Below are 25,074 nucleotides of genomic sequence, written 5' to 3'. Positions count from 1 at the left end.
CCACTATAATTACCTCATTCTACTCCACGCCTCATTAAAACATGTTTTACATGCTAAAAATAACACTTGATATAAATTCCAGTGTTACCCTTATAGTCTATTCTGCAGTGGCAGAGCACTGTAAGTCCATGAACAAGGCAAGGGTCTGTGGTTAGTTCACATTATCACATTATCACATTATCTAAACTCCCAACTCGCCACCTCATTTCAATGAGGGGAGGGTGGCAGAGGGGAAGCGGTTTTGAATGAGCCAGTCGGGGTATGAAGCACTTGCCGCCCACGCGCACAGCTTTTGCTCTGCTGCGTTTGAGTTCACAGTGTTGTACTTTTGCAGTTGACGCCTGGGTTCGGCTGGTCAAACAGGAGAGCAGACATCATAGAGGCAGAAAAGGAAAGACACGATGATAATGTTGGAGTCTGAATACCCGGACTTGTTTAACACAGGACGAGCAACTTGTGATAGCAACTATAAGAAAAACTGGACTTGAAATAATTTTTCCATCAAACTTCAGATAACTGGTAAATTGTCAAAATATTAAGAAATCTTTGGCAATGTCAGTGATTGTCTTGCAAAAGTAGGCAACTACAAGATAGTTTGTACTTGCCAGGGTTCACTGGAGCACCTTCTGTGGCATCATAGCCATGAAACGTGGCAACAGCAGCAGCTTCTAAAAGTGCTTTGAGTTTTTTAAAATTGTGTGCAAATAAACTGAACGCTCTTACAGGCAGACAGTTGTCAGGGCAGTTACTGTGCAGTGGTGTGAGAGCCCCTTTACAAAGAAGCTCCATAGGAAACAGATTTTGTGATTTTAACTGAGTTAGACCAGAAAATATTGTTTTCAAACAGATCAGATCAATAGCTTCATGGATGCTACATTGCTTGTCAGCAAATGGATATTAATTTGGCATGAAGTTAACACACCATTCATAATTTTGATAATGAAAACTTAATTCCTGTTCTTGAAAAGTAAAGTAACAAAAGTAACATGCAAACCGGCTTTAAAAAGGGCAAATTTATGCCCATACGAGTGGTTCATGCAGATTCCAAAAAAATATTTGGAAAATTAGTCTCAAAGTTTTATTTTTAAAGAAACTTTAAAGTATTAATTTTGAGAATAAGTGTGTAATTGTGTCAGCAAATGTCCCACCAGACCATCTGCCAGGCCAAAGCAATCAACTTAGGGGGAAAGACTGATTGTCTTATCTCTGTCTGAATAATGTGTGAAAAGAGCTCAAGCAAGGATTTGTAAAAAAAAAAAAAAAAAAAAAAAAAAAAGTATATAAATGCATAACTTTTTGCCTAAATGCTAATTGACATGGAGTTACAATGAACATTTGTTCTCAGAAAATGAGATGATACAGAAAAGTCATAAAGGCCGAAATTTACTGGGACATTTATATACAGATAGTATTTCATCTCGATAAAATAAAGTATATAAAAAAACAAGGCATCAACATTACAAACAAGATCAAAACTAGATTAGATACCAACAAGTAAACTCAAGAGGGAAGTCACTATAAGGTCACTGCAGTATGACTCAGTAGTTGAGGGCACAGTTGGATGTTAGATGTCAGAGTATCTGTGATCGTGGCCTGGGAGGAGGAGATAGATGGGCTGGAAGGCGAAGGGAGGGGGGGCGGTGTGGGGAGCAGGAGCTGCTGCCCTATCGTGACGTTGACTGACTGACTACCAAATCACCCATGTCATGAATCAGGACTGCAGAGGGCTCTGGAGCTGACACATACTAACTCACACAAGCACACTGACAGGCCCAAGACAAATGCACACAAAAACACACAGTCTTAAGCTGCATGTGAGTGCACGTGCACCTGAAGAAAAAAAATAAACAGACTTACACATTTTATTAAAAACATACAGACCTGTGCGTTCAGTTCATGTGCAGACGTGTAAGCATGGACACATACGCTAACATGCGACATCATCTTCAGCCCCGCTGCCAACAGGCGGCCACAGAAGCTGACATATGCTCCTCACTGCAGGATGTAAAGACTCAAACAAACACGAGGATGCACGTGTCAGCTCACTGCTCGCAGCACGCAGTGGATACAACAAACGCAAATCAAGTCACAGAGATCCGCATGAATACTGGTTGAATGGTGTCCAGCTCATGAGCCATGACGTCCCTCCTACCCACACAGTTTAATCAAAATGCTCCATGCTTGTAAATAAATATTTCCCTCCAACACAAATGCAAAATAACAGCATTACACACGTATACCACACCCAGCACTAAAAGCTTATCTGCTAGCAGCTTTTACTGCACCGCTGGAGATGGGAATCCCTGTAATATCGCTCACTCTCAACAACAATCTGGGGGGAGATACACAATGAGGGAGGATTGATGGATCTCAAACCAGAGCAGTTTTCTCTCTTTGCAACAGAGAGAGTACATCAGTTATATTGTATATAGTATTGTTGTCTTTGTTCCAAGCTGTTAGGCCCATTTATGTGTAAAAGAGCCAAATTCCTTGTGTGTGTACACATACTGGACCAATACAGGTGATTCTAATATGTGATAATATATTTGTGCATGTCATAAGCCATCAGAGCAGCACATGTAAATGGAGCCATTGGTTTTATCGTTTGCCCTTTTGTGTCTTTCTATATGTCTGATACATTGACTGTATAAAAATAAAGGACATAGCCACCATGAAGTCTAGAGTCTGGCATTTTAGTATTTGACATCTTGGATGTTTGCCTTTGACTATGCATATCTTGAAGTCTTAATAAAATTTAAATGACCGAGTGATATGGAAATTCATCCATCCTACAGTACTGTCATCACCAGGTAAATTATATAGAGGGACCACAACTTTTGGTTGTAAATTTGGGCATTGTCACATGGACCCAAAGGACCCAAAGTAGAAATACTCTAAATCCTCTGTCCTCACAAAACTGATGAACATTATGTACATTATGTAAGAATATAAGAGAGCACTGCATAAAGAAGCTGGTAGAACAGAGGTGTAACGTGTACCTTTTGTTTTTTTTCCCACCACTCAATAGTAGGGACAAAAAGACCTTTCTGCACATTTGTTATGTTATTATTTTTATTAATGTGAACAAAAAGTGGATAGTGCTGCTAATTGTGTTAGTGGTTTTCAAAATCAAACTTTTTTTTTGACATTTTTCAAAATTTCTAGCGAATTGTAACAACACCTTGATAATACCGATGGCTGTGATATTTGTGGTCATTATAAACGTGATATGAAAATGTTTGTACTCATTAAGTACAGATAATAACAAGAAAAATTTATATAAGGAATATGAAATACTGACATATGTTTGCATATCTGTGTGTTTGTGTGTGTGTGCATATATGTGGCAGCGGCATGCTGTGTCCGCCCCACTGTGTCTGTCTGTGTCAGTGACAGCAGGTCATCACTAATCACCCAGTGGGTGCAGAGTCATACCAGGGAGCCACATGCTGAGAGAGGGATGAAGGCAGAGATCTGCTGATGGAGGATGAAGGAGAAAAGTCATACAGGACGAACACAAGATGAACTAGAAGACTAGATCACAGGAGGGCAGGGCTACCTCCAGCTATTATTGTGAGTTCTACACACTATGAGTACTACTTCTAAAAATAACAATGACACAGCAAAAGCATTAACAGTGTTGATGCCTGCCTTGCTATACTTAATGCACAAGAATGAGCCTGTTGTTTTAAAATAAGTTATTAAAGCTGCACTGGTATTTTAAAGGTAATACTCAGAATGAAATGTAGTGAATACAACATCAAATTAAAATGTAATTGCTATTAGGGAACATTATCTCCACTTATAAACCCAGAACCACAAAAAATGGCAAATCACCTCAAACATGTCAGCATAAGAGAATAATGGTATTATCTCCAGCCACAAATTGCTATTGCTGGTCTGATGGATTTCACAGGATGGTGACCACTCCCTGAGGCCGGTCGATAAAGCCAACTCCTTATGATTCAGCATTCTGTGCAGGTTCACGGGGGGGCGTTTTAGCCCACGAGAAGCTATTCATCAATGCGACAAACACCTGATACCAGGGTCAGACCTGAAGGTCCGCTAGGGGTTAACACATAACCTGTCAATTTCAGCAAGCAAGTGGCTTGTCCCTGGAGGCCAGCTAACTACAGTTTTCAATACAGTCCAGATTAGAGAAATGAGTCAGAGAGAGACAGAAAAAATAAAGGAAACTGGAATACTAAATGAATTCTGATCTGAAGTCATTAACATAATGAAAAAAGGGTTGTGAGCCAGAGCAGACAGTATGATAATCGCAGTGACTAAACACACACAAAATGTAAGATTTTTTGAATCAACCAATGTCTGGATTAACCCATTTGTCTAAACAACTCATCAAGACAGTAAAATGCCATCACTGCAAACATAAACCCGACAGCTGTTTAATTCTTTTGTATCTCTAAAACACCAGGTTTTCATTTCCACTGATGCGAGTTTCCTAATATACCCAAAAGAGAACACACTGCACCTTCACAATAAACTCACAAATATGCATTATGAGGCTTTCTGAAAACAAAAGCTGGGGAATGAGGACGCAAAGTGGATAGCAGCATGTCTGTGACACACGTCACATGATGCCACAAAAGAGAAGTCACTGAGTTCTATCTAAAGCCATAATAAACCTCATGCACCAGGGAGAGCTAAAAATATGGGCTAGACAAGCTGACACACTGCATTTGCAGAAAGCTGTGCTTCGAACAGAGCGCCATCAATCATCCTCATCATTCACTAGCTGCTGATGCTTGTTGTCTGCGCTGTGTATCAAACACGTGACATTTATACACAACTGGCATGCCAAAAATGTCTACACATAAAGCATAAATGTCAGGCTTGCACAGGACATAATATTTTAAATCTAACTCCATTTTGGGATAAATTCCCTGCATGTTAAGATGTCTTAAACTTGCATGGGATATATTTTAACACTATTATGGCAGAAGGTGTGCACTTAGGGTCATATTCAGATACATAGCAACCAAGGACAGATTTGCAAACTGAGATTACATGCTGTATTTACAATGCCAAGAGCTGTTTTCCCTCTTTTCCCAGTGGAGCAAATTATAGTGTAATCAATCACTTTAGACTTTCCGCACGGTTCAGTGAGTTCGGTGACTTGAATTCTGATGAAGGAGGAAAAGCCTCAACTCGCTAAGCTATAGGATCAAGGGGGTGTTTTTAATATGTACGCTATGTGCATATTTGAGAGGCGGTGTCTCTGGGTGTTTTGTCCTCTCACCTTGGCCTTCCCCACGGGACTACTGGTGCAGAGCCAGCAACACATCCTGTCACCCTGTCAGTCGGTCATCCCGCCTTAAAACAGCTGAGTCAGACTCTGTGCGTCATTACAATCAGGCCACAATCCACAAATATTTTAGCTTGTGTGTTAGTGTGAGTCATAGATGTCAGACAGGGAACAAAAGTGCAAAAAACTCAAGTGTGTGTATGTGTTTGAGGGAGAGAGGATGTAAAAATTTCAAGACACACATGCAATCAATCAATCAAGTCAGGCGTTGCAGTGATATATGTGTGTCCTTCTGGCACACAGATAAAAAACAAAGTGTGATACTCGGTGATGCAGTAAGCCTCCAACACCATGCTGCTGTTGTGAATGAATCATAAAGTGGATCATACAATAACAGCAGCAAATGATGAGAGACTTTCTCTTACTGGCTTTGCTCCCTGCTGTTGTGACTTTTGTAACAGAAGCCAAAAGGAAGTAAACAAAACAGATGAGACGAAGTCAAGACAAAGACAATTTTCTGACATTAAGTACTTCAACCTAACCTTAGACAACTCTTTTAGGAAACAGGGCAAGTAAAGGGTTGAAAACCTGATGAAATGATCATTCTCCATTCTGTGCCTTTAGAGCACTATTGCATTTCCATCTGTTTCTGCTAACTAGATATCATCTAAATGCTGGAAAACATTTGATGACTCACAGGCTGTTCTGGCAAAACACACTGTTAACATTTATTCGTTATACTACGCATCTAACTCTGTGTTTTGACTGCTAAGGGATGCTTGTCCCACAGATGATTTCTGCTACCTGATTGTTTGCTGGATTTGCCATAATACACAAAACATATTGTAATGCTAACTGCTGATGGATCATGTCCCTGAAAAACATGGAAAAGGAAATAGAGCATTAAAGTTTTACTTTGCTCTTAAACTCATACCCTGCCCTCTAGAGCTGTTTTGGTTTGTGTGTTTGTGTCAAACCGTCACCATGTGGTGGTGGTTTGATGCATGTAGCCACACACAGGATACACAGACTGTAGATTTGAACCAAGTTCATGTGTGCAGGTTCTGCTCAGAAACTTTCAAGTGTAAGCCATTGGCAATGTGCTGAGTTCAGCACAACAAGCTGATTGGAGTGCATGTCAGTCACATTATGACTAGTATGAATAAAACGCTGGACTTGGAGGACCTGCCTGTTTGACAGCAATGAAAAGTTGTGCATAAGACAAAGAGGTATGTAAGCATTGCTCCACTAATGGAAACCCATCCAACATGCTAACACACATTTAACGGCATCACCCAAATGTGCCGATCACTGGAGCAAAACCAGCTCCTTATCTGTCCTGCTTTCAAGCAGCCCTTAAACGTGAAGGCAGCATGGGATAAAACAATTACTGTAGCAGTTGGCTTTTACATTGGTGAAATAATCCTAAAATTCCTCCTAATGCGCACGTCTTATCTTCTATTACTCAATCTATTTTTTGTTTTCCAATTTTACATTGTAACAGTTTTTGACCTTTGATTTTCAGTTTCAGTCTGTTGTGACCTGTTGCCTACTGGGAAAGTATTTGTTCAGTGTTTGTTAGGGTCAGTTATCTTTTTATTTTTTTCCTATACATGTGCAAAAATAAAACATATAAAATGGTACTGGTGCCTTTACAGTGCATTAACCGATAAAAATAAAGCACTATTTGACGATCAGTTACACTGATAATCTAACACTGGATAACAATTACAGATCTAATAAATGCAAAATAAAGTTTGAGTGGGCATCAACAACTGCAAGACCACCTTAAGAGTCCACCTCACGTGAGCCTGGTCAGATTCCAATGGGAGGCTAGCTAACTGTAAACTAACTTTAGGGCTAACCCACTTTGCTTTTGAAGAAGTGTTTGAAATGTTCCTTACTTTAATAATGGCAATAGTTTACTAAAGTTTCAAGAGGGTGAAATGCTGCCTCAGCCCCCAGAAGGAGAATTTTGTCTGTCATTGACACTTGCAATTGAAAAGAGAAAAAAATGCATTTGGGTTTTTTTCCCTACTGTTCCAAACTCCTTCTGAATCTTGTGCATCGTTACACCCCTGCTGCCTACTATCCCACGTTCTCAGTCTGTCAAATAAAAAGTATCAATGTTGGATCAACTGGCTGTGGTCAATATCAGCTTGGCATTAGGGAAGAGCTTCCTGGGGAGACAGAGGAGTGGATAGAGCCAGGGAGGTGGAAGAATAGAAGAGCGATGGAAACGGTATGCACTGAGTTTTCCGATGAGAAAAATCTCCATGTCAGTTAATGAGGCTGAATATGCACACCATGCAGGGAATTGACATTTGGCATGGTGTGCTGCACGAGCAACACATCCACACCAGTCAATAATAACACTGCGGTAATGCACTCTGCCACGCACGCACGCACGCACGCGCGCGCACGCACGCACGCACGCACGCACACACACACACACACACACACACACACACACACACACAGTGGTTAAAGGACTGATTATTTTTGGCTGGTCATGCTCTACTGCTGCCCATATCTGAAAAAAAAGAAGAAAAAACATATCCTGACATTTTAGACTTATTGATACACATTTTCAGACTTTTGAACTGTCTGACTGCTTGATGATGCGTGACATTAATTCTACACTTTTAAAGATGAGAATAAGGGCAAATAATAAACATGTATATTCATTTTTTGTGCCTTTTGGTTTTACAGGGACCGGGCTGACACATTAATTCTCTGCCGAGTACAGCGCCTGAATGATGTTAGAAGTGGCACTGACATGTAAAGTGACTCAGCTTGGCTGACAGCAGCAAGTCAAAGATCCCAGAGAGAAAGCCTTTTAATCGTTCTTGAACCCTATACAGAAATTTGACAAGCTTTTAGGGAGCAGGACTATATGTATGGAGTCTCTTTACATAGGATCTTGGTTTTAGTACTCTGCTGAACTACTTGTCTAAATATAAACTGTATATTGTTCGTTGTCTCAGCTGGGCTTCTTCTTTGCAGAGCAAATCAGTAGCTGAAAAGACAGACTCAGTCCTTTAATGTAATCCAGACTTTTTTTTTTTAGGATTTTAGGATTAGCAATGGACCGATAGCACAATGCTCAAGCACACACAATAACCATGGCAACCATGATACACAAAATAGATGCTATTGAGGCTGTAGTTTGTTGTTACTTTGCTACACACCCCTCTTAAACAGCAAAAACAGTATGCTGGCATGGCTATGCATTAGTTTTGACTTAAAATGCTGTTGGATAGGTCGGTCTCTAGTGATTGCTGAGGGCAAATTGCCTCCCCCTCCCCAGCGGAAATCTGTTAGAGTGAAGGCGATGTCAAACCGAAGACAGAAACGGATTTCGATACGTTGACAATTCTGTTTGATATCCTGACCTTGGAGATGTGATTATTTGCTTCAACACAAACATGTTACTAAGTCAATAAAAATGACAATAAGAATTTTCGGTAAATAATATAACTGTGCTCCCTTTCTGCCTCTACTGTTAAAAATCAAAAGGAATAGCTGTGGTAAAAAAGCAAGAGGCATGAACAAAAGAGAACAGTTAATGAGACAAGAGACGGAGAGGTAAAAGGAGAGCGAGGTAGGGAAGGAAGAAAAAGACAGAAGAGAGCGATGGTAGGATGCATAGAGACAGCTACTGTGAAGAGAAGGGATAAGCAAAGAGACAGCAAGATAGCTGATGTAGAAAAGTGCCGTCTGAGGGCATGGTGAAAGAACAAACAGTTGCTTCACTTTCCCTCCTTCCATCTAGAGTTTAAAATTGAATTAGCAATGAAGTATTTATACAAGTGCAGTGTGCATTTTCCAACTCGATGCCTCTGTACAGTAGACAGCAGAGCAGGATAGTGCAGGGAGACATCCAGCACTGTTGATTGGTTGCTTTTCTCTTTCTTCGACATACATGTCAGGGGCATAATGACGAATACACAACCAGAAACAGCCGACAGCAGATCAAACCCACTAAGGGAGGGGAAAGAAAGAATTACAGTGAAAGAGGAAAAAGTAGCAGAGGGATGAAGAGGATTTAGAGTCGACCGAGGAGAAACACTCAGTTTGAGTTTGCTTCCGGCTGTCTCCCCTTGCTGTCGTGTTCCCGGCCCGGCTGCCATCAACGAGTGCTGATGCAAGCTCTCTCAGATCAGAGGGTGTGAAGTGATATCAGTGAATGAATGGCAGCTGGTTTTGGCAGGGATGTTTGGAAACTGCTGACAATAAATTTTGTTGTTTTCAGTTGTTTCACCACATGAAAACCAATACTGTTTATAGTATGTGTTCCTCTTTAACTGAATTACAAATCATTCAGGATGTGTCCGTGTATGTGTGTCTGTGTGTGTGCTCTGTCCACCAGCATAGATTGGTTTTTGAGAGATGAGCCTAAAGAGAGAGGAGCCATTATATCTGCCATCAGGTAGCAATCCCAGTGACACATGACACCCTTCTCATTCTGCAGATTTACACATATACGCACGCACGCACGCACGAACGCATGCACGCACAAAACTAATTAAACTACCTACACACATGTATGCCTCAAAGGGTGAAATAGGGGTGACACTACTTGTCAAAGAACACTTACTTCCAGTGCATCGAGTAATTAGCATTTTTCAAATCATTCCTCGCTTTCTAATCCCCAAATGTCAAATTAACTGCTACATGGGTGAAATCACTAATCAATGAATTTAACAGTCATATCCAATGACATGGAATGACCTCACTGTCACAGCTAATAATCTAAGCCTGGTATATTAATAATAATATGCATGATTAACATGTAATATGTCAACAAAGGAACTTTCTAAAAAGTCTGGAAAAGTGTGCATATAGAATTTTCAAAGAGGTGTTGCAGTATATTGTATGGGTGCGTTCATCCTGGAGTTGAGCCAAATACTTGATGAAAAGAGTATATGGTACAGATAATGTAGTTTTTACGAGTATGAGTATAATCCAAGTGAAACGTGTCAATATCTGTTATTGTAATGAAGAAAAATCCTCATTTGGGCAGCTCTGTCTAATCTCTTACTTTTGGTCAAAAACATTCTGAAGCTCAACTTGGTGGCTGTTCTGCAAACAGTTTTATATTAAATAACAAATACAGCAACCTCTGATCTACCTTTATCAACTGCAGGCTTAAAATAACTACCTATAAGTACTGATTAGTTATCAGAAGTTCTGGTTTAAACTCTTTAAACAAATACAGATGCAGATAATGGTGTACTAACTTATCCTTAGTCCATTCACATTCTACTATTAGACTTAATAGTTATCATAAAATCAATCTCAAGTCAGTTTGGAGCATGTGACAGTTATAAAGTTACATATACAGCTGGGTATTAATACTCAATACTTTTAAGGTGTCAGAGAAAAAAGGCATCAAATGAATTACTTGATTGTTATTGGTATTACTTTGAGGGTACCCGTACTGTAACTTTTTGAACAATACACAGCCCTAGTTATACACTACATTCCCACTAGGGGTTGACCGATATTGGGTTTTTAGGGCAGATAACAATATCAATACCAATTATTAGAAGTTAATTAGACTGATAACCTACAACTGGAACAGATATGCATTTACAATAAAAATGAAAATCCTTCTGTCAATATTTAGAATTTGGAATATAACAAACTCCAACACAAAACTTTGCTTAAATGCCATTAGCAAATGTTTACTCAAAACTGGAACTTCGGACATCATATACTGCAAATTCCCAGCAACTTTTTTATCAAGTCAAGTGAACATTTTAATAAAAATAAATAAATAAAAATAGCTCCCTCAGGTTTTACAAAGTAAAAGTTCCTCCCATAAGGACACTGTCTTTGCACTTTTTAATTCATCATTAAAATAAAATGCAGATACAGATAATCTGCAAAATACCAAATATCGGCCCCAGTAATCTGTCTACCCCAAATTCCCACTATACCAAATCCTGGATTTTTGATCATGCATTGTGTCCATTAGCCAGCACACAGACTGAAAAAAATGTGTTTAGGCCAGCAGAGGAAAGTGATGGAGTCAGGGTGTGCCTGAAAGCGGCTTCTTCAGTGCATTAGTGGGCTCCTGCAGGCCACATGATCCATGTAGACCTTGAGGAGCACTAATTCCATTACATAATGCCCAACTCCAGCTCCGAGTATATGTGTGTGGGTGGGTGTGTGCTCTTCGTGGGCATATCAGTGTGTGTGGCATTGTGCCAGTCCGTATCACTTTCGCTCTTCCTCTAATGATTCTTAGGAATTAACAGTGCTCAGATACTGATTTTGCTAATGACCTGTGATAAGTTAACTGCATCATTAGTACTAGCTTTATAGTGTATGCAGGTCAATTGTGTTAATTAGATCAGTTTCATAATTTTTGTTTTTTTAGATTTCTCTTTTGATGTGGAATGGAGCTGCGTGGGATAAAAGGACACAACTACATTTATTGCAAATACACAAAATTGCTCTCTGACTCGAGTTTTCTTGTTGTGGTCTCATTAGAAGCCCTGTGAGTTGAAATTAAACTCAGCATCTACATAAATCTGGGCCAGTGCACAGCCGTTTGAGAGTGTGGCTAGAGCAACAAGCTCTTTCCCCTCCAGCATTTCCTGTCTGGCTAGTGATCAGTGCAGCAAGTTAGAAGTCTCATCGCCAAGCAAGGCATGCCCTCGTCTGTGTCCCGTCCCTTCATCATCCTGCCACGTGCAGTGTCACAGCGTAATCACCATGGTAACATCAGTCACTTCATATGGCCTGCTGACTGACCCCAGGGCCACAATAAACTTTGCTAAAAGATTTACAGCTGTTACCCCTCCCTCAGCGTGCCAGGGTTTCACTTCGGTTGGCCTTGCTAACAATGTTGATGGATGCTCTGACTAGCAGGTACAGGCTGGCAGATGAGCTGTGACACACGAGGAACTCGACGACTGCACATTGATCTAACAGGCCATCAGCACAGTGATTCTGACCTCAGCAGTTGTTGCTATTGTTGAAAAACAATGGCATAACTACTATTTATATGTGAAATGCAATAGTGGTATATGTGCTGTGACACAAAATTCACACAAAAATAGGATTTTAGCCCCACATTTTATCAGAGGTTTGAGGATGGCATCTTAAGTCTCATACCTGGATAATCTAAACACAACACAAAGATGTTGTGTAGGAGATGGTTAGACTCACATTTTTGTCATTATTATTCAGTTAATAATTCAAAAACACAGTTCAAGCAAACACTAAGATCATGGAAACTTCTGTGAAAAATTCCATTTTTGTACAGATTTATGTATTTTGAGAAATTGCAATGAGGTTGTAAGATAATTGGATCTTTTCTTATGTAGTGTTTAAGAATTTTTATGACTGACTTTAATGTTATATTGCTTGCCAAATAGACCAGGGTTCCCCACAATTTCATTTATTTGTGGCGGTTTGCCAAGATAACAACATCTGCTGCCATGTATTGATTTCTTATCTTTTATTTTTGGAGCTGGACCATTCACATGGAGTGCTGTTGGAATGTATATGGTTAGGGCAGGGCTGGGCCATATGGATAAAAATCTGAGGTAGATTAAATTATAATCAAAATAATTTAAATAACTAAAACAAATAGCCAAAGAAATATTAATTCTGGTCAGTCCAACTCTATTTGCAGATGGTCTACAACATTTTGTAAGTGTTTTAGCTACATTGCAAATTGAATAAATAGAAGAAATAAAAATCTCAACTGTGGTCAGTATTTTCTATCCAAGTTTTACACCCACAGTCTGCAATTTTTGCTGTTTCTCAGTCAAAACAATAACAAAAGATGGACTCCGATCACATCCTGAAGTAACAATGAAATCTGTTTGATATGACTCAGACAGAAATTATGTTTACAGATGAAAAAATGTATGAAAGTTTTATTCACTTTACTTAATCTGAGGGAAACATTGTAGTTCACTTCATCAACCTGAAGTGCTGCTATGAAGATATTTCTAGAATATAAAGTTAATAAGATTAGTGTGTTTCTACATGAAACACTCACATTTTTCTTTTAGTCCATTCACTAAAGACATTATTTTACCAGAACTTCAGGTACACAGCTAGAATGGTGCCAAAGTTTTGCATTAATGGAGCGAAATGACTTTCCTGATATCTATCAAAGGTGTCTGACAAGGCATGCTTATCTAAAATCACACTGATCTCCTGATCAAAATATGTGACAGAGTTGAGTCGTAGATAAGCCCTCAGAGAGGTCTGATAAATATCGACCATCATGCTTCTATTCTGGATTCTTCCTGTGTTGTTCGAGCAGGTACGGATGCAGGCCAACATCAGATACAGTATCAGAGCAGGTGCTCAGCAAGCACACAGTAGTGGTGTGTAGATAGATGGGTAGCTCTGGTCTCAGATGCAGTGTAATCCTAGGCTGGCAGGTAAATATAGCCTGTGGCTGCTTCGCGCTGGGCTGAGTGCTGCTGTGCTCTGCTCGACCTTGGCTCATCCTGCCCTCCCTTTCCTCAAAGGGGATGAAAAGGCACCAGCCCACACTATCACGCTACCTATTACTGTTCTCAGCCAAATCATATATGCATGTCATGAATCTAAAAATGTTTACAAGAATTGATCCAATGTAAAAGCTTTCACCATACCCCGCACCACCCTGAAACAGTACTCAGTATGACTCAACAAAAACTGATATCAAGTAAAAACCATACGTTATTAAATGTCCTGTTTTATAACACGACACAGACAGCATAGTTTTGTATAGCTGCAGAGTTAAGCCTTACTGCTTCCATCAACACTGTCTTGTATGCAGTCATTTTTAGAAAACAAGCTATGATAAACCTATTGTATAACTGTCCAGCACCAAATGACCATTATCTTGTGTAGCCATTATCTTGTGAAGCATATTGAACGTGCAAGCTAAACACAAAGACACACTGAGTTGGTAGCAACAAAAAATAATCTGAAAGTGCAATGAAAACTCGAATTATGTTTCTCATGTTGCTGTAAACATGGCTCCGAATGAATGCAAATGTTGCTCTTTGTCTGCTGTGTGTATACATAGGTTAACATAACGTAACGCATCTGTCTGTCAACTAGTTTTGATGTTTTTCTACCTGCAAGTGGCAAAGCAATGTATGAATGTAAAGGGGAACTATATTCATCTTCAAAACTGCATGCATGCTATTCCAATGGTCTAAGAGCATCAGAAAATATTCATACACATGAACAGCTCTCTCAAATCCAAAAACTAGAGAGCTAAAACTCAAATTTATCATGTCATGGGGTTTAAAGCCTGGAGGTGTTCCAATGATAATGAATGGGAAAGATGCTATGATGGCACTAACAGCACCCACAGGGATGTTCTGAGTTTATGGGTACATTTTTTGTTTCAGAGCTGAGAACACTACAATAAATTAAAGCTAATTTGGGTATAAAAAAGCAAACAAACATTCTGTTCCACAAAATCAGTGTCCCATGCATTGTCTATGGGGAAGCTTGAGACTTTATATTTAATGACATCAGAAGTTTTACACTTATTCTCTGGTTTCTGACTTTAAGAGAGAGTAGCTCATGCTCAAATATTAATAAATAAATTATAAATAAATTAACAAATATTGAATGAACTTCCCTAGTCCATGAAAACAATATACTGGAATTCTTAAATTAGCTGGTGTTACTCCTAAAAAAAAGTGAAATGATTAATGACTATAAAATTAAAAAAAAAAAATAAATAACCGGTTAGATTACTATGAATCAGTGTATACGGGCTGGTGCACATCTATCTAAACAAAAACACAGGTGAGCCCAAGAAAAAAAATGCACAAAGGACAAATCAGACACATTAGTCCAATGGATTCTAGGACATGTCCTTAACTCCACTCTTATGGGCACAAATAAATATACTCCATTTACACCCCCTCCCTACTCAAATACACTGAATCAAAGTATTCATACCACCTCCTTTGTCGAATCTGGGACAGCATATAACACTGTGGTTAAACACAGTAGACTCGTAACCGTTTGCAATGGTTTGACACTTAGTTTACAAAGAAAAAGGTCGCAAACTGTCAAAGATGGTAGCCGAGTATAAAGGTGATACAAGTCTTGAATCAGAGTTGCCTTATGTGCACCAAAAGCAGTAGAAAGTGTATAAATATCTGTTAAAGATTTGACTCAGGAGTCATAGTCTATGCTTCCATGTGTTATTCTCTAGGATTATTGTAGTTTTGAATTTCTGTGACCAGAAGTCAGTCAGTTAAAATAAAAATATTCATGCAGTTCAAGTAATGTGTGACTCAGTGTATGATTTGACTGCTTTTTGAATGATTAGATACAAGAACTGAACTGAATTACCTTTTTTTGCATACAAATAGCCAAATGAGGACTTATTTTCTCCTTGTCTAAAACATATCTGGAATTATATAGTTATGCAGATGATACGACTATTAATTACCAAAGTTAGGCATTACTGAGAAGTATTTCTGTCGTCACTGTCCCATGTGTTGTTTTATGCAAGGACAATAGTGGGCAGAGAGGCAAAGACAGAGGGAGAGAGACAGAAGAGAATTTGGCTAATTAGGGTTGGGTATCCATAAGGTTACATAAAAGTGGAATGAGATACCCTGAAGCCCTGCTATTTTACTCACGCTCACACAAACGCTATGTGAGTGCATGTACACATACAGCTCCTCTGAAAACACGAGCAAGTACACACACAAAGTATACACACGGTCCATTAGCAGATCTTTGGATCCATTTTAATAAGTGCAGGCCTGAAGGAAATGGGGAAATGTACAAGCCTAAGGAGCCTCATGCTGAGGTACAACAATAAAAGGTTTCATGTCCCAGATAAGTCCATCCCATCAGTTGAAGAGAAGGAAAAATTAACCCCAAAAAAATCACTAGCACATTTGAAGATGACCAAGCATTCTCATGTCCTTCCTCCTTCATATTATTCCATTCCTCTTATAAATTATGACAATTTATATTTCACCACAGCCATGTTGTTATTTTCCCTGGATCAAGTATTTACTACTGGTATGCACTACATCCTAGCTAACTGTGGTCCAAGTAAATGTTTGTTTCAAACTTTTAGTTGTTTGCTACACTGGAATTCAAATTTGCAAGCCTGTTGTTGCAATATCCAAATCTTCATATGCATTCAAGTAGCAAGTTTTCCTTTTTCGTCAGCTGTGACCATCACTTCCACCATTTCAAATAACCAGTGTTGCCAGCAGCAGGTCATATCAACTCTCACTAATTGCCGTTAATTCCATAATTCCATAATATTCCGACTTTTATTTGTCTGTGGTCTGGTTTAAGTGATGTGCTTGTGTAATCCCAACAACTCCAAGAGAGACACTACTTCTCTTTAGCTGATTGCTTTATATATATTTTAGGAGTTTCATTCTGCAGCTGAACTTAAATTCATAGTATATTATTGATTTAAGATAATCAATTCAATAGTTTTGAACCAGGACCTCAAATAAATGGTTGAAGAGGGTTGTGAAAAATAAGGTGTGCATGGGGACGTTCTTTGGTTAACTGCTAAAAATATTTTTCACCAGTTATACATATCAGTCTAAAGCCTAACTTTTCAAATACTCAGTTTACTGCACAGCACACATCCAACTGGGTTGGGTGAGAGGTAGTAGCAGTGCTTGCTTTTGACAGGTCTGTGAACGCAGCACAGACGGAGCTCTCCAGGAGTTATTTTTTTCCTGAACAGCAGTTTGTGACTCACAGGGTGGATAGTTGATCTGGCGATCTATTCAGAGCTGAACTGATCAGACCGTTGGGTGAGCGGAGCGGCCGTTGCGAGTGAACACAAACTTTTAGACTCAGTAGAATGAATGGTTAAGTTTCACTTTCAGTGTGTCTGATGTTCTGCTCCTCCATCTTACCCAAAGTGTGCTCTGCACTCCCAGAGATGCAAGACATAACCTGACAGTATTTTTTTTTTTTTTTTTTAAACAGCGCTCCTAATGAATAGTCCAGCTCCAAAAATAGAAAACCTATTTGTGGCAGCAGATGTTTTAATCATGGCGGGCTGCTACAAATAAATGAGTGTATGGGAAATCATGTTGTTATTTTAATGCATCAGATACATATTTTAATCAACATTTAGATATATATAACTATCAGATTGGACTCAATGTCAGCAGATAACCTGATGTAAACAGATTCAGATTGAGATCAGGGCCAAGAAACTTGATCAGGACATCCCTAACTTGTATCAGCATAAATCAATGACAGTCATTGAACTGTTTTGACTAGTGACTAGTAAACATGCCAATGGCTGATGATGACCCAGGGGCCACATATAGTCAGACAGTAATCCATAGTGATAGGGCCACAGACAGTGAGGCAAGAGTACTTTCTGTCAATGCAGCTGTGCATTGAAGCCCATAGTTTATTGCATATATGACATACTGCATTACATTTAGCTTTATTTCAAACCTGTCGACTTTATTACTGCGATGAAGAACAAATTTAGCTCTCTTTTGGGCCGAGAAAGACAGGAAAGATAAGGAGAGAGAAGTAAATGACAAAGGTCACTGGCATGCACCTTAACCAGCAGAGCTAGCAGAATTCCCCTGCACTTTCTGTGCAGATTCCCTAACTACATTACTGTCCAGTCCATCCAGTTATGATAGGATCTCTGTTGGCACTCTAGTAGATGACCTTTGTGCAAGGGGAGGAGTAGGGGAGAGAGATGCCATGCTGCCGAGTTTGATTTACATCGAATGGAGCTAATTAACATCCCGAGAACGTTAAGACCTGCCTGTGCCTCCTCTTTCACTCTCTTTCTCTTTGACTTGCTCCTCACTCCTTCTCTGTGCAAAGTAACAATCAACTGAAGGAAGAAAGACAGATTCAGGCAGAGATTCGCAGAGAACTGAGACACAGAGTGGCAAGGTGGATGATTGAGGTGAGAGTGAGGGAGAAAGGCCGCTCAGACAGGAGCAGTGAGGCAGAGACGGGTTTATTTTTGTGACAAACTCTTCCTTATTGCTGCATTAAATGTGCCTTAAGCTGTGAAATCCTGTAGATAAGAAGAGACTAACACAGATGTTCTACTTTACTCCAAATCCCTTTTCTTATTTCGAATATGATATAAATCAATGAGAGTTCGTACTGATTTATACTTGAAAATCGAATTAAAACTGAACATCATATAGCAGGAGTTAATTCGTTTGGCAACTTACATGGCCTTAGAATAGAAACCTTAAAAGGCTTGTTTTTTTAATGAACTGAGTAATAACACTGATTTGCATATGTTTTTTAAAGAAGGGAAGGCAAAGGAATTCATTATTAATGAGCCAGTTGGGTTGGAGAGCTTTTATGAATCAAATGACCATGAATGAAATTTTAAACTTTAATTTTTGAGCAGTAAAATTAGCATACATAGTAAACGTTAACAGCATGAATATCAGCGTATTCTAACTACGTGCGGTAACATTAAGTAAGCACTTAAATTGGCTGAAACTGGCTTTCTCATATTAAATGATATCTACTAAAGGATAAATCAGCTTTCACATCCTTGGCTTGCAGCAACTGTCAGCTCAGTAACCTAATTTTCCATTTAAACAAATATCAATTATGCATCAAGCAGTATTGCTCACTGTCCACTATTGCCTAATGGAACCACAAAATTAACAAACTGAAACTGTACAACATTTCTACCACCTGACTGACACGTTTGCTTCCAGTCAGTAAATCGTCATAGTGCCCAGCTATAATTTGGTCATATATGAGGTCAATATCTCATTAAAAAACAATTTGCCCTGGTGATCAAAACTGGTAAAAATACTGGATAAAGCAGTTTTGTGTAAAAAAAAAAAAAATCAGCATTTCTCTAACACTGTTTGACTCGTCATGGAGGGGCTGCTAGACCAGCTCCTGCTAATGAGTGCTAATCTGTTTTTCTTGGATAACTTAAGATCAAGATGTTCAGGAGGTTTTAACCGAAAGCCGAATTAACCACAGAAGTCTCTCCCTCTTTAAAACAAATGGACACAGTAATTTAAACGGGTAAAAACACTCAATAAAGTAGTTTCATGTTAAGAATCAGTGTTTCTCCAATGCTGTTTGGTAAAGCAGGGAGTGGGGCTGTTTACAAAGCTGTTTTTTTCTGATAACTCAAGATCCAGATTTTAAATGACTAATACCCTTAATGTGGTTAAAACACTGAGTTAAAAATGACCAAGATCTAACAAGTGAATCCCAAAAATGTGGCTTAAAACTGGATGAGAAGTCAATTACAATTTCTGGCAGACTTCAACTTCAACCCTGACACATGCGCAAAAGGAAAGTTATGCCACTGACAGGCGATGGGGACCAAATGACAAGATTCATGCCCTTGATTAAAATAAGGTTTGAACATTGTTAGAAACATTTGGTATGAGAAAACATCTTAACCAAATATTACATAATATATTTGTAAGTTAAATCTTGTATGGTAATGTGTATCCTGGAGTTCATTGTCCAGCTGAGACAGAACAAATGTCTCCTGTTTTATCTCCATCAGTTCTCAGCTCATTGTGTCCATTGTTCACACTTGTAGTAATTCCAAAAGCTTACATAACCTTAGAAAAGTTGTTCTACTGAGTAATCACAATTACAACTCAAACTTATTTTAGTCGCCAAAACCAAACTCTAGTTACACAACAAACAGGGGGAAGTGACAAGATCAATATATGCTGTGTCCAATGTAATCCAGTCTCTGATGGAGTTATGTAATCCTCAAATAATTTGTGGCCATGCCATGTAGTCTTATTTTTGTACCATTTTTTTGCACCCTGTTGCAAATGCCCTTCTATTCACCAAACTATTTGTGTTTTACATAAATTCCCACTAAATTAGAACAAGGATTTGCGAATTAGATAAAATTCTGCATATTGCTCTACACTGAAAATCAGTTCAAAGTGTGTGACTTTAATGCATGATACATATTAAAGAGGGCCCACATTGCTGACAATATACAGCTGACACAAGGGATTTTTTGTTACGGTAGAAAATATAATACCTCACGACATCGTTTCATCACTACAGTTCATCAGGTTCTTCAGTGAAAAGCACACCACAAAATCATGTTGTTGAAAGCCTTCTGTATAGCCTCGAAAAACCCTTAGCAAACCACATAATTTGTGGTCAGGACAAACAATGTGTTTTATGTTGCAAGAATATTAAATACACACTCCATGAACACTCAAGCTCTGCATCTTGTTGTCTTTGTGTTTCTTTCTTTCAGACAAATTCTCATTCTATTTATCTCATGCACAAACACACACATCTCGGAAAGAATATAAAAAACCTGTTTATCCTCTACTGCCACAAACTCCACATCAATATGGTCACACAGAAATATTGCAGGAGGAACATAAAGTAATTGCAAGCTGGCATCACACTGAAGACTAAGCCTCTGCACATGGCATGATGGCATTAATTGTACTCATGGATAAAATTCACAGAAGTTAAATTAAAAAAAAGAAAAAAAAAACTTTTTTTTTAATCTGTTCAACAAGTACTTTCAATAGAATATGTATCATTCCAGCGCTGTCAGCATGAGTGCAAGGCAGCACAACCCCAATAAAATCGACACCTAAAGGCACAGCCAGTGTGAGAGAGTGCAGGGGAGAAATGAGGCGTAGGGGTGAATAAGAAATCCCCTGCCTACAGGATGAGATTCTGCATGCCATGTTGGTGACAAGATATTTACATATTAATTTTCTACACAGCAAATATTACCAACAGCAAATATTATATAATTGGCTTGGAATTCTTGATTGAACAATGCATGTAGCACAAACAGATGGGTTGAAATTGCATCTATTATTAGAGTGTACCTCCATCTTCCCCCTCCATTTTACATCTTCCCCAAAGAAAAAAAATCTGTAATATGGGGGAAGACTCCAAATCAAAGAGCAACACAGCTTCATGGGAAAGAATGGAGCATGCGGAGCATATCAACGGGGACTGTACGCAGAAAAATACATGTAAGTGCACTACACTGAACTGGCATTGCATTAATATGAATGAGCTGCACCCATGTAAGGCTGAAATTCCCCCAAATGCTTGTAAAAAACAAAAAAGACACTACCTGTTATTTAACCAACATCTTATACTGGTCACACCTCTAATGGCATGCTATCATCATCAGCCTCCTTTTCCTTCCCCCATAGCTTCATATCTGACCAAGCAAACACAACGTGTATCAGAGCATATGTGTTTGACTGGTTAGCCTACACACACACACACACACACACACACACACACATACACACACACATACACAGGCACGCACCAGCTGAGGCCACAAAACCAACTGTGTAATTATACATGTGTAATTGCATCCTCACCAATCTTGCACAATTGATGCAGTGAGAGAGAGAGAGAGAGAGAATCCAGAGACAGAGAAAGGCAGGTAGAGGAGGAGAGATGGATGTAAGAAACACCGTCACCTCCCCTGTCTCTTGAGACAGCCAGCCATACCTTGCGCCTGCGGTCTCTGGATCGATTCCTCCTTTTTAACTTTTCCTCCTCCTTCTCCCGCTGCTCCTGGGCGGCGGCCTCTGCGAGGTCCTTGGTCTTACGGAGCTGCTTAGCGGCTTGCGCCATGGTGCCGCTGCTACTGCTGCTGCTGCTGCTCTAGTCTCCGTCGCTCCAGCCCTCCTCTCGTTTGCACTACCACCAGTCGTCCCTGTTTCCTCTTCCTGTGTCCCTCTGTCCCCCGAGCCCCGTCACTTACTACCTCGTCCTCGGTGGCCACCACGACATGTGTGTGTGTGTGTAAAGCAGGCAGTGGGGACGCCTGTGTCCAGATATTTATGTGTGGAGGATGTTGATGCTACGGCAGCCACAAGACAGCCTCCAGCAGCCACAAAGAAAGATGCTACAGCTAGTGGTGCTGATGCTGCTGCCTGTGCCGCGGCTGCTACTCATCCAGTCAGCTTGCACTGCGCTGCAATGCCTCCCCTCCCCCTTCGTTCTCTCCTACCTTCCTCCCTTCACTCCTCTCTCCTCCCTCTCTCCCTCTGCTTGCACAGACCAGTCACGCAGTCCTGTGTTCAGGCACGGTGGGGATCCTGCTGCAGAGCTCCCTCTTTTTATCTGTCAAATGTCCTCCTCTTCCCACTGCTCCTTCTTGTTCTCCAGTTTCGTCTCTGCTTTTTCACGCACAATAGCTGTTGTTGGGTCTTGCATAAGTGTGGCACAAAAGACAAGGGAGCCAAAGCTGAGGAATGCCTTCAAATTCTTTTTTTTTCACACATCTTCTCTCTCTCTGGCCACGGCACCTCCCACCTGGAAACAGATGGAGAGAAAGAGCAGAGAGATGAGAGCTTGTAAAAAAAAAAAAAAGGAATGGATATCATCTTTTATCTAATATACAGCGTATGAGTGCTTGTTCTCCTGCGGCATGATTCTGTGCACAGCTTGGTTACTTTTTGAATATCAAAGGTTAATGTTAAGGTGGCAAGGAAACATAGTGCCATTCATTAAGATCCACGCTAGCCTACTTCCTTCATGTTTTAGTGTCAGAGGCAGACGGGGAAAAACATCAACAACATGAATGCTTCATAAAAACTGCATGTCCTCTCCCTCCCCTTTCATTCCACCACTTTCCCCCTTTCCATCACATCGGGAGGTCATGCATGGCTGTTTGATGTTGCAATTCAGTAGCAGATAGTAAACAGCAGCATGAACAGACAATTTAAAGATGATAAAGGCAGAAATGGTGTGATTGGTCCATGTTTTGTTGTAAAATTTCTGTAATTTCTGTAACTTTCACTAGTAGTTACAGCTAATCTCTGAAATGATTTGCTGTTTAAGGATAACAACCACTGTGAAAATCTATTGTTGCAAAAAATAATATTTATCTATAATTCATTTCATATTTCCCAATGTTACTTAGTCCTACAAAAACTATGGCATAGTTTCAGTTTCAATGTAATTATTTAAATCGATATTATTTGTCAAGATGAGCAAAAATGTGACTGACAAATGAATTACACCCATCAGGCAATAAGTATGAAAATAGTGCATGACTCATCTTTTTGTTGTAGTCTTAACAGTTACATTTTTATTCCAGTCATAAGATGTATTAGCTCTTTGTAGCCCAAATTTCCACATCAGAGAGATGATGCACCAGCAACTCTATCTGTTTTATTTGTTCCCCTCTCTTGCCCCTGCAACATCATCTTTCTGCAGAATGATGTGGCAATGTAACATGCAGCATGCGACCGGGCTAGGAGTGCATACATTTTATATTCATGGATGCCATCTGCCTAGAGAGTAACACCTTATACACTCATTCATTTCAAGCCAAAAGGCATGAAATTAAAATCAATACTGTGGCTAAATCTGAATATTTAAATGTGACATTCTCTTTGACAATGACATTGAGGACATTTTGTACCAAATAGTATAACTCGATACTTAAAGTGTCTATCATCCCTACATCTGTGCATTATTGAGTGGGTTAACAGTTTCACTGTGCATTGATTTGAGTGACAGCTTTGTATTTCCTCGTGCCTGACACTAATGGATCTACAACAAACAACAAAAATAATGTCATAGCCTCCACTCTGCACTCTCGGTTTTGCTTGAGCTGAAAGGTCTTGTGTGGAAAAGCTGTCAATATCAGCAGACTGATTATACCAAATTCCACATGGAAATTACCCTCAGGAGATGCATGTGTACGTTCAAGGTTTTGTGCAGTTCATAGAGGCTAAATAAGCAAATTGTTTCAGTGCACAAGATTGATGCCCACATGCGGTTTATTTAGTAATGTGACAAACGGTCATTGGCAAGCACACTTTTTATACGACCTTTATAGCATCCATACCCCACAATTTTGTCCACTGTATATAAGGATGCATGCATGTCACATGTTGGGTATTAGTTAACCTCCGAGTGGTGCATGCACCTCCCTGCCACTACTTTACACTCTCTTTGTTCAGATAACAATGGAGGCAAAATATGTTTGTAGTTGCTGCTTTTTTTTTCACAAGAAAGTTTTCTATGTATCAAAATGTCAATGGCATCTCAAACATGATACAGCCAAGTAATGAATTTGAGGTCACAATGCAGCTTTACGTTATCACTTTTGAAACATGAAGTGACATCGCTTTTCTTGTGCTGCTCTCAGATGCCTTCCTTAAGTATTAAAGCCTTTGAACACTGAGAAAATTTGTGTGGATTTCTTTTTCAAAAATTGTAATGAGCAACTTCTAGTATACAGGCAGGGCTTGTGTTGTATTTTATCATAATTAACAGCAGGATGCTGTAAACCTGCTGACAGTAGTGAGGAAGAACAGTTAAATGGTGATGTCACACAGAGAAAAAAAAAACAGAATATAAATGATGAGTTGGAGCAGATGGTGTTGGGATCACTGATGATACAATGAAAATACTGGTTCTGGGTCAGATCTATTTCCACCTGCTCCAGAGCCAAACTGTGGACTGCTAAATATGGAAAATGATGAAGCAGCAAAAATGGTAATTTTTGGATACCTGAAAAAGACATGCATCTACATAGAACAATCAGAGGGGGCTGCTTAATGAAATATCATTTTACCATGACAAATCTGTATGGTTTATGTTGTCAATCTTGGTCTTAAATAGGACTTAAGTATGAGTAGACTGCTATTGAAACTGACTAAAATATTATCATGTCAAGCAACCATACAAGTACTGTACTCTATAATAATCAACAAACAATACTGAACCGAAGAGAAATACACAGACTGCTGGGAGCTGGAATATTTGTCAAAAGGATCATTTTTTAAGTTTTCAAAAATGTCTGCTGTGTCAGGCGC

The 25,074-nt window shown here is 39.4% G+C and overlaps 1 protein-coding gene across 5 annotated transcripts in view; it reads right to left on the bottom strand.

Annotated features, from left to right (window-relative positions):
• Window positions 1-22,256, bottom strand: part of ank1b (ankyrin 1, erythrocytic b) — an 89,065-nt gene extending 66,809 nt beyond the window's left edge. For all 5 annotated transcript variants that reach the window (XM_042509973.1, XM_042509972.1, XM_042509975.1 and 2 more), the window contains exon 1: window positions 21,749-22,256. In XM_042509973.1, the coding sequence (XP_042365907.1) occupies window positions 21,749-21,874 (126 nt within the window). In that variant the 5' untranslated portion in view covers window positions 21,875-22,256. The remainder of the gene's footprint in view (window positions 1-21,748) is intronic.
• Window positions 22,257-25,074: the final 2,818 nt, after the last annotated feature.

Source organism: Plectropomus leopardus, chromosome 20 (assembly GCF_008729295.1).
Source record: "Plectropomus leopardus isolate mb chromosome 20, YSFRI_Pleo_2.0, whole genome shotgun sequence".
NCBI lineage: Eukaryota > Metazoa > Chordata > Actinopteri > Perciformes > Serranidae > Plectropomus > Plectropomus leopardus.
Note: the sequence above shows the minus strand (reverse complement) of the source record. Positions and strands in the feature narration are given on the sequence as shown.